Below are 10438 nucleotides of genomic sequence, written 5' to 3' on the forward strand. Positions count from 1 at the left end.
CAACATCTTAACGCAATATCCTAGCAATATTTTATTTCTGTTTTTATTTATTTTAATATTTTATTTATTTTATATTTTTATTTTAATATTTTTTTATAATGTAGATATTGGAGATTAGATAGAGAAGATATTAAAGAGACTTAATATATTATTATAAATTCTTTATTTTTATCACAGTCAGACTGTAATATACATTTCCTTTTCTTATAAAATTCACATTTCTATTATATATCGTCTAAAATAAATTGGAATAAAATTTTTCCTAATGTCAAATCTAAATAGTAAGTTTGTTAATTAAACTGATAAATCGATTAATATAGAAATCTATATTTATAATTATGATAGTTATACTTATATTTTCATAATAAATTACTTTGGACTTTGTTCAGAATCTGGAAATATATTTATTCTATTATTCATTAGTATTATCTATTATTGATGAGCTTTTTGAACTTTATAAATATGCAAAATAATAAAATGATCTATCTTAATTATTTGTTGTATTCTTTTTTCATTATAACTTGAACTTCTTTCTATTTTTTAGATAAAACATGCAAAGCAAATAGTTTATTAAATATATATATTAATATTTCAACCGCAGGTAACTACTTGATTATGTTATAATTTATTTGAAGCATTTCTGTCTTTGATATCGCTAAGTATTTTATTTTATGACATAATACTTATATAAATGTATAAATGGACAATTAAAAAAAATGTATCTTGTAGAAAAGTACTTATCTGAATATTTGATAGAATGTATTAAAAACATATTTTATAAATTATTGAATTTATTATTTTTCTCATTATTAGATATGTTGTATATTTTAAAGTAGACATTAATTCATTTAAATTTAAATTTTTCTTTGATATTCTAAAGCAATATTTTATTTATAATTTTATATAAAAACTTCTTCTATAATATATGTGTATATTGTTCTATATTTTATTTGCAATATTACATAAAAATTTAGTTTCAATTCTAACCGCTACTAATGTTGTAATCTTATTCTATGCTGGATCGGTAACATTGAGCATGACACTAAAATGGTAAAGAAACTGTTGAAATCCCTTCGAGATGTTAAGCAAAAAAATGCATTGAGTGATTGATCTATTCTATGCTTTGTCTGTGTCTTTATCTGCTAATAAAACCAAAATTCATAATGTAACGCTAGATGGCAGGGTAAACATATCTATAGTGTGAAAATATCAATATTTCCAAGACAATTTTGCAATCGTAACCTGAGTTGCATACAAAACAAACACACGATAAGATGTTTATCCATTTATTAAAACTCATTTCCTTATAACATTATAGAATATTTTATCAATGCGTATAACAGAAAAACAAATAATTTTTTTTAATAAGTAAAACAGTGTTGTCATTTTACCGGAAGTAATAGAACATTGAGAGGGAAAATGATATACTTTTGGCGAAAGTTCATAACATTATCAATGTGTGTGTAAAGAATTAAAATTATTATGCAAAATATTCATACAAATTTATCGAAATGTCATACGATAAAAAAAATTCATTACGATAGTGCAATTGAATAAATGTTTGATAACAAATTAATGTTCTTAAATGATTACGCGAAAAATGAAACCGCCATTTTAAAGCGTTCAAACACCGTGGCGGCATTACATTTGACGTGTCATTAGTAAATATATTTTTTAGGATTAAATAAAAAGATTTAAACACATAGATCATTTAAAAAAAAAATTAAATTTATTCTTATATCATTTTTGAAATAAATTTATATAAAATTTTATTGAGAAATTTATCTTTCAATGAACCTGCCAGATTGGGTATAGTTATCTACAAAAGTATGTACATCAGAGCAGCCATAATTTCTACTTACATGTGTTAAATGATAAGATCGCACAAGGCGCTTCTCAAGAAACATTTTCCTTATAAAAAACTGATACGATTTTGTAAATACAACATCTTTCTAGGATTAATGATTATAAAGTTATGAATTTTCAAAGATCATTTATTCAGAACATCCTTTCAAGTATGTTGGTGGTTACTGTACCGCTAAAGCGAGGAAGAAACCGAGTGGTCGCTTCGACAGTCGCGGCCTATTAAAATATCGCACTGATTGGATGCAATTACACGTGAATGTATCAATTTTTAGATATGATAAATACATATTTGTTACATAAACTAGTTGCATATATAAGCAAATACAGATTACTTCAAATCATTATATACTTCAATATATAAAATTCTTTGTTTCATAGACAGAATATCATAATTGTTATAGATAAAGATAATGAAATCCATAATATAGATGATACGAAAGATATAAAATAATATAAATCTTTAATAATAAAGACAACATCGTATTCTATGTAGTTTCATTCAATGAAAATAGAATCATGACTGATATTTACTGAACTATTAATTTTTTTTTAACATATCTCTAGAATGTATACTGATTGTCATATGATGCGACTATATGCCCGACGCTATGAATCCAGAAGTGGTCGCTTTGTACAGTCCATTTCGATAAAACAGTTCGAAGGATCATGAAAAATTATATTTCAATCTGTTAAATTATACTCATTATTGAATATAAAACGGTATAAGAAATTTGTAAACAAAAAAAAAATTTTTAAATATAATATGTGTAATGTTCTTTCAAAATATCGAAAAACCTTATTATATTATTGAAAATATATTATCTGGAAGTAATAGTACTAGGTATGTGAGTCGACTGTACCATAGACGCCACCGGCAGCCACGAGCGGTCGCTTAGTACAATCACTACCAAAAAATATTTGTGAACGCATTGGCGAAACATCAAAATAGGGTCATCCGATCGCAAAATTATGAGTAGGGCGTCATGAGAAACTTGTAGATCATAAAAAACTAACACGATTTGGTGTATATAGTATTCATTTTTAACGTATCCCTGCCAAGATATCCGTATTTAAAGTCTCATAAAGTTAACGTATTTTCGACTCACTGTATAGAGTGACTGTACCAACGGACGCTACGGGAGTCCGCAGCCGGCATAGGTTCAGTTGGCAGCAGTACGCACAGCGAGAAAGACGACCATGGCTGATATTTCGAACGAAGAACTTCGTAAAGAAATCACCGGTAAGTAGCAATATCCTTCGATTTACCGAACTTTGGCCTACGAATATAACAAAATTAAGTTAGTAACCATTCATGGCTCAAATTATTCGTACGTTTGTGAGTAGGAATATGTAGGAAATCAGGCTCTTTGCTCTTGCGACGTGACGACTTTAACGCGCACGTATGTGACGAAGTGGCGTGCCCCACGCCGGCCATTACAACCACGATTCATCATATTTTCACTTACGTACAGCTTTATCGGAATATTGTATCGCCTAGCCGTTTCGTGTAATCTACTATTGAATTTTTTATATAATTTTTTGATGTCTTGGAAAAATTTTGATTTTTCCTTGGTTTTCTAGAAATGAACGCTTTCCCTATATTCTGTTCTATAGTATGCTGTATGACGCGTCTAACTGTGGTGGCGCGCGCCTGAAGCCATCGCATGCTTCATATCTCGCTCTTTCTCTTGTCTTCAACGACTTTTGCACCATGAAAAGTGATCTTAACATGGACCGTGCCCTCATTTTCTAGAATATTTCAACGGATTCTGCTTTTTTCTTTTGTTTTACCAATCCAAATATAGCCTCGTCCCTCGAATTTTACACGCTTGTTACAGTTGCAGTTACGGCGTATTTTGTTGCCACGAATATTCACTAGTTTTTACCTTTCCCGCCGCCTCAAAATGGACATGATGTTTATACTTTATTAATATTTTTTCCTTAATTTTAAGTTTTTATATTCAATCGCTTGTCTTGAATTTTCGCATAAACTGCTAATTATACCGATCTGTATGAACTTTCATCGTTTATATATGGTTGAACTTTTAGCTATTTTTCGTCATTCCAAGGTCCAATGTATTTTACGATCGATCCACTGATGCAAAGAAAGCAGTTTTATAAACTCAATTAATTTATTATATTTTCTCCAAGAAGTTTACTTTCAGAAATTTTTTTTTTTTTTTTTTTTTTTTTTTTTTATAAAAATTGGCAACCGGCACGATGAATAGCGGCCATTTTCGTTCAATATTTACTAGTATTCTGGCGCGGGAAACTTACATTATTCTAAATTTTATCTGATATTATACGTTTTAAATTCTAATTGATTTATACTATTATATAAACATTATCTTTTATTAATAGCATTATCATTTCTTGTATTTTATAACATTTCATATATTAAGTATGAAAATAAATTAAAGTTAAAATTTATACGAATAAACTGTCTATTTTTAGTTAAATTTCAAATATTCAAGCTAAGAAAATTTTTTGCATGAAATGGAAATATATTTTTATGTTTAGCTATCCTTAAGGATGCAGATCTTACTACTATGTCAGCTAAGAAAGTAAGGCTACAAATTGAAGGAAAACTTGATATAGACCTTACTGAAAGGTAAGAGCTTATATAAATTATCATCAACATTCGATATGAATAAATTTCTTATTTTATTTTATATTTATAATAAAGAAATAGAAAAAAGGAGGATATATGTTTTTGGATACAGCAGGCGCTCTTGTAATTAAAATGAATCAAGAGTGAGATTATCTGTATCCGAAATAAAAGCAAGGTTCTCTGTGTGAAACTATTCTTTTAAGTTTTCACCTCGTTCCACCTTCAACATTTTGTTTAATTATTAAATATAATTTCATTTATAAGTTTTATTTTGTATTATTTTGTATTTATGTAGTGATAAATTTTATGGTAAATTTATGTACAGGAAAAAGGAAGTAGACAATTTAGTCATGGAGTGTTTACAAGAAAAACAAGATGGAGCAAAGAAAAAGAAGAAGACCGCTAGTGAAGAATCTGAAGATGGTGAAGAAGAGGAAGAAGAAGGATCAGAAGAAGAAGAAGAGGAAGAAGAAAAAAAGCCAGCCAAAAGGAGTCCTGCAAAGAAACAAATTAATAAACGTAAGAAAGGATCTTCTGATGATGAAGAAAGTGCAAGTGATGATGATGCTAGTGATGAAGAATATAATCCAAAGAAACCAAAGGCAACACCTAAAAAAAGTAAATAAATTTAAAATATATATATATATGTTTGTTCCTCTTTGATCCTTTTATTTTTTAATAATATTTTTAATAGATAAGCCTGGCAAGAAGGGAAAAAAGAAGGGTAGTGACAGCGACAGTGATGAAGATTGGGGTAAAGTTAAGAAAGCTCAAGGTGGAGGAGCAAAGAAAGGTGGTGGAGGTAAAGCTAAAGGCGGATATACTCGTGCTATCACATTATCTCCGGAACTTGCTGCTGTTGTTGGTGCTGAACAAATGGCTCGACATGAAGTTGTGAAAAAGATTTGGAGTATCATTAAAGAAAGGAATCTTTATGTAAGTATTAAACTATATGTTATTTTCTTATTTTATTTTCAACATTTTAATATATTTTATTATTTTATAGGATCCTAAAAATAAGCAATATGCACTCTGCGATGATGAATTATTGAAAGTAATTGGAGTAAAACGTTTTAGAACTTTTGGTATGATGAAGTACCTCAAAAATCACTTTGTAGATTAAATCATCCTCGAACCACGAATTCTAACAGGTTATAAACATTGTATAACGTATTCCAAGATGCAAAGTGCATCTTTCCATCTTTCTCACACGATACATAAATATACATACATACAAACACAAACATATTTCTTGCGACTTAAGACTTTAGCCATGTTTACATCATTCCGATAAATTCTGTTGTCCATGGTAGCTGCTTTATCTTATTGAATATAATCTTATATTCGCGATGTAGCATCTTAATTTATGGGCATTATTAAAAGCGCGGCTCGTTAACATTGTTAAAAGCTGCCCAAAATGTGTATGCAAATGATGACCCACAAGTAGAAATCTATATAGATTTGATCAATGTCACGATGATATAAAAAGGAAGGGTTGATACCATGGACGTGCGGATGATTTCGAAATGTGGAAAACATTAAAATGGCCAATAGTCAATAAGCTGGTTTTAAGTCAATGTATTCAAAGTTAATGTTTTATCGTTTGCCTGGTGGTTCTTGTAAACAATCCTTTTTCACCAAGCATGAAAATACGGTGTGCCATTGTGGCAGTAAAAAGTGAAGCAGTAAAAACTGTTTTAAATTTTTTTAAAATGAATTTTGTTTTTTTTTTTATTTTATTACGTGACAGTTAAAAATTGAAGTAGATTAAATACTTAGATTAAATAAAAAAATATTAATGATGATAGCTGATTGCGGTAATGCTTAATTTTTTTTTCTAATTTTTTTTTCTTTTTTTTTTTTTTCTAAATCACTATTGCCGCCCAAAAATCACACGATATTTTCATCTTTTTATTTTAATATTGGTTACTTTCTGAAAATGGATGTAACAAAGGGACAATTTTTCAAACAAAGGAGAGAAAGAGAGAATGGGAAAAGATATGTGGTAAGTTAAAAAAAAAGTATGATAAGAATTAAGAGAACGACGATGCGAAAAATCAACATCCTGTACCTCTTCTGTATAATTGTTACATTATACACTGAAATTATTATTAAGCGAAATTTAATTGTATTATCGTGTAATTACTAATTATTGTCGTAATATAGGTTTCTTGGTGTAAAAAATTGACCTAACTCTTAAGATTTAATGGTAAAGTGATGTATTCAGTAAAAGTATGATGCATGCATATTAAAGATCACAGTATGCGCAGCATTGCGCAATGTTGAATTGTAGAAAGTAAGATAGATTGATGATGCGAGATGCGGAATCCTAGTGTGGATATACACATCTCGTTGTATGGAAAAATTTGTGTATTTTGAATATAAATTAATGAATGCTGGCCTAAATTAATGGAAGCCACGAAGAAATCATTGCAAACATTTGACGATAATGAAAATATTACGCGTGTTACGAAGTAAATTATAATAATACCAGTTTGTTTTCTAAATGAAAAAAAAAGTACAGGTTATGCCAAGATATTTCGTGAATGTATTTGAAAACATCATTAAAAAGATATTGCTTTCATTTTTTTTTAAGAGTGCTCTTTGTAGCTTCATTCTATCGTGAATACCTTCGGACACCTATCCAATACATCCTTTAAGGTTAATGCAAAATTTATATATGATATATTATTCATAAGTGTTTCAGTTCGGTTTCCAAGAAAGATAGTACATGTTGATTATCATCGTTCCTCCCCCGTAGACCAAAGATATAAGTTAAGAGTTTCTTTGTATTCGTGTAATTATCTCTTCTTGTTTGAACTTCTTTGTCTCGAGGCGGAGCTGCTTGTACATAAACACCGTATCTGAAGTTGGATTTATGCGTTTGAGTGCTGCGTGTTTTATATCGACTTATTGTTGCCTAGAAAAAGGAATGAAGTCGCTTTTTTTTCTATTTTATTCAATCTATATTATATTTATTGATAGAACTTACTAAATGTAACGCTTTATTTCTTAATTCCCAGATATTCGAAGAATAATTCTTATCGATGAATGATGGAAGTATATGCAAATCTGTTTGAACCATTTGATGGTTACAAATTTTTAACTCGGGACCTTGTTCTGATATCCTTATTAATTAAAATTCTCTATCAAATAATTTTATATTAAATTTAAATTAATATCATTATTAAATACTTACATTTCTTGAGTTTGTAAAGCTCGAACATCATCATATACTTGAAACAAATATACGTACTCAAAATGATTGCGTATAAAATCAAGACCTTCGTAAACGTATCTGTGACAAATTTATTTATCTAATATTTTAATACTTTTGTAGTTTAGTTTTTTAGTTTAACAAAGACATACCTATCAGGATCTTTTCCAAATTCTTTCGCTGCCTCGATCGTACAAAATACATAATATTTTCCTTTCCATTTAACGACACCATTATTCGGATTTCCCGGGATTAATACTCCTTTTCTAATAAACATCCATGCGCAAAATCCTAAAAACTAATGGCGAATTCATTAACCTAGAGAAGTCATATTTGGTATGAATCTTGGTGTACAATCTTCAATTTTAATATCTTCATATTACCTCTAAATTTATGTTCTCGAAATCCACAGTATCGTTAGGATAATAAATAGTACATTGGCCACATTCGTCTAAAATAAAATTTTTAATTTGTAGCATCTAGTTTTTTATCTAATATTATAATATTAATTTGCAATTTATTTTATAACCTATTAATTCACCCATCGATAATTCTAATCTTTCAGCATCTGTAAGTACTTTTCTGTCGGACAGCATATCCACGATTAATGTTTCATTGAATGTGTTCACGTAATTCTATAATATATATATTGCTATATATTGAATTTTTTTACTTCGTTGTTTTATTCGTATATAATTATATCGAACAATTACCTTTGTAGTCAAAGTTTGAAATTCCCAAAAAAAGTTGTTAATACCACTTATTATAATCACTTCATCTTGAAGTCCCATCCATATATCAGTTAAATCGATGAATTGTGGCTAGAAGAATAGTCAAGGATAAATTAAACAATTATAAAAGGAAAATTCGCAGAAAAAAAAGAAAATATATAAAATGATTTCTTACATATACTTCAGTACTAGGAATCGCAGTTTTATACCTCACAGTGTCATGAAGTTTAAAGAAGCGTTTTTGAAGACGTTCTAGATAATTTTGAACCTCTTTTTCGCTACGATCTATGTCACTTAACAATTTTCTACGATGAAAAGAATGATTAATTATCGATATTAAATTATTGTTATCGAACATACCTAATATAAATCTCTTGTTGCCGGCATACTGTTAACATTTCAATTGCCCATTCTATATTCATTTTTGAAAAAATATTAATTGGTAATTCTTTTACAAAACATATCTTTTCTATAATTGCAGTGAATTTGTATATTTTTGTCATTAAATGTTCTAAAAATTCCATAATAATTTCGCGACTTTTTTTTATAGCTTTTTGCAAAATGGCAGGTACTGAAGAGATAATTTGCGTTAACGATTTATTTTTTTATTAGTATATTAATTTTAATCATTTTCAAAGACTTACAATCGTCAATCCCTTCTCCTCCACGTTGGCAATCTCTGTTAAACAATCGTATTCCTGCGACTATGCACATTAATTCCATTAGCTGTTCTTCCTTCTCACGTTTAGACATCTTTACATAGTGTTCCAATTCCAAAGGTTGAAAAATACTTCTCAATGTTGTTGAAACTTCTCTGAAGTAATAAATTTTATTTCCCATTAATAAAAATGATATAAAAAATATAATAGCAATGTAATATTTATAAATTTAGCATTATTACTGAATTACTCCAATTACAGTAGGATTTCCAAGACCACTTAAAATAGTGATGACCGTCAATATCTTTTGATACAATTTTTCAAATTCCTGTTTATTTGCAATTTTTTCAGTTTTACAAATTTCCGCAACTAATGGTCCACTTTTTTGATGCAATCGCAATCTGTATCGTTTAACGACTTCATCTAGGGATAGAAAACATATTTGATTATGTAATTATTATTTATAATTATTATTTCGAATATTAAATACATTTAAATAGATTTTCACCTCTAGCATGATAGTGTTTTGCAAAATATAATTGAATTTTTAATATTGTTAAACTTATTTTTTTTTCATCACATATTTTTTCAACTATATCTTTAATGAGATTCTCAATATTTTTCTCGTCATCCATTTTATATATAGGATTTAAAAGAAATAAAGTAATCTGTGAAATAGATATATGTAGAAAATAATATTTTGCATCAAAAATTAACATTAAATAATTATTTAGGTTAATTCAAAATTAAAGTTTTTCATAAAAGATACATACCAAAAAAGAAACAAAATCCTCAGTTGTGCTTACGTTTTGTTCCAAGCACATAATTATTATTTTTTCTATCATTTCCTTTCGCAAGTTTTCCATAATTAAAATTCAATAACTACTTACACGAATTAAAGTAATGTCGACCTTTCAATTTTCCTTGTAGTTTGATCAATATTTCAGAACTTCGATCTCTTGTATTAAAAGTTTAATACAAAGTCTTTTTTTAAATTTTATAATATTGAAGTATTAAAGTTAATTTATTTAGTTTTTTAAAATTATTATATTTGAGATAAAACAATCTTTTGGTTAATTATTCCTTTGTTTTTTAATAACTTATTAACTCTGTATATTTCTATCATTAATATCAGCTGATCATAATTCATATAATATGAACGTCAAGAGAAAAAAAAGAAATCAAAGTATTATAGATAATTACTATAAAAGAATAAAAAAAAACATAAAAAAAATATATATATATAAAAAAAACGTAATTTGCAATTTAAATGACGACTATAATCCGCGCGCTTCGAGCTCGGCAAAGTTCGTGAATGTTCGTAGGTTCGATGGCTCGATACACAAAAGGGGAG

General features: G+C 28.1%; 2 protein-coding genes and 1 long non-coding RNA gene across 3 annotated transcripts in view; 1 reads left to right on the forward strand and 2 right to left on the reverse strand.

Annotated features, from left to right (window-relative positions):
- The first annotated feature begins 2960 nt into the window (after positions 1-2960).
- Positions 2961-7072, forward strand: LOC102680586 (upstream activation factor subunit spp27). Its single transcript, XM_006623395.2, has 5 exons — positions 2961-3106; positions 4387-4477; positions 4803-5095; positions 5172-5413; positions 5484-7072. The coding sequence occupies exons 1-5, from the start codon at positions 3064-3066 to the stop codon at positions 5598-5600; spliced, it is 786 nt and encodes a 261-aa protein (XP_006623458.1). The 5' UTR covers positions 2961-3063; the 3' UTR covers positions 5601-7072.
- LOC102680453 (cilia- and flagella-associated protein 206-like) lies at positions 6329-9641 on the reverse strand. The gene is made up of 12 exons (XM_031514089.1): positions 9593-9641; positions 9327-9507; positions 9070-9239; positions 8786-8996; positions 8601-8730; positions 8408-8515; positions 8224-8329; positions 8078-8145; positions 7847-7992; positions 7677-7775; positions 7470-7605; positions 6329-7397 (listed from the first exon to the last, which is right to left on the reverse strand). Exons 3-12 carry the CDS (start codon positions 9176-9178, stop codon positions 7170-7172), a joined length of 1341 nt encoding a protein of 446 aa, XP_031369949.1. The 5' UTR covers positions 9179-9239; positions 9327-9507; positions 9593-9641; the 3' UTR covers positions 6329-7169.
- Positions 9642-9715: 74 nt separating this feature from the next.
- Positions 9716-10438, reverse strand: part of LOC102680867 — a 9136-nt gene continuing 8413 nt past the window's right edge. Inside the window, exons 2-3 of the long non-coding RNA XR_422748.2 lie at positions 9858-10042; positions 9716-9752 (exon numbers count right to left, since the gene is read on the reverse strand). This is a non-coding gene — a long non-coding RNA (uncharacterized LOC102680867). The remainder of the gene's footprint in view (positions 9753-9857; positions 10043-10438) is intronic.

The sequence above is a fragment of the Apis dorsata genome, unplaced genomic scaffold (assembly GCF_000469605.1).
Source record: "Apis dorsata unplaced genomic scaffold, Apis dorsata 1.3 scaffold_886, whole genome shotgun sequence".
Classification (NCBI taxonomy): domain Eukaryota; kingdom Metazoa; phylum Arthropoda; class Insecta; order Hymenoptera; family Apidae; genus Apis; species Apis dorsata.

Bases quoted from the DNA above. Each gene is read 5' to 3' on its own strand.
- LOC102680586 (XM_006623395.2), top strand. From the start codon at position 3,064: ATGGCTGATATTTCGAACGAAGAACTTCGTAAAGAAATCACCG. The intron at 3,107-4,386 runs GTAAGTAGCAAT...TTTTATGTTTAG, and splicing joins ACTTCGTAAAGAAATCACCG to CTATCCTTAAGGATGCAGAT. The intron at 5,096-5,171 runs GTAAATAAATTT...TATTTTTAATAG, and splicing joins AAAGGCAACACCTAAAAAAA to ATAAGCCTGGCAAGAAGGGA.
- LOC102680453 (XM_031514089.1), bottom strand. From the start codon at position 9,178: ATGTCTAAACGTGAGAAGGAAGAACAGCTAATGGAATTAATGTGCATA. The intron at 8,997-9,069 runs GTAAGTCTTTGA...TTATCTCTTCAG, and splicing joins AGGAGAAGGGATTGACGATT to TACCTGCCATTTTGCAAAAA. The intron at 7,606-7,676 runs GTAAGTATTTAA...TTAATTAATAAG, and splicing joins GCTTTACAAACTCAAGAAAT to GATATCAGAACAAGGTCCCG.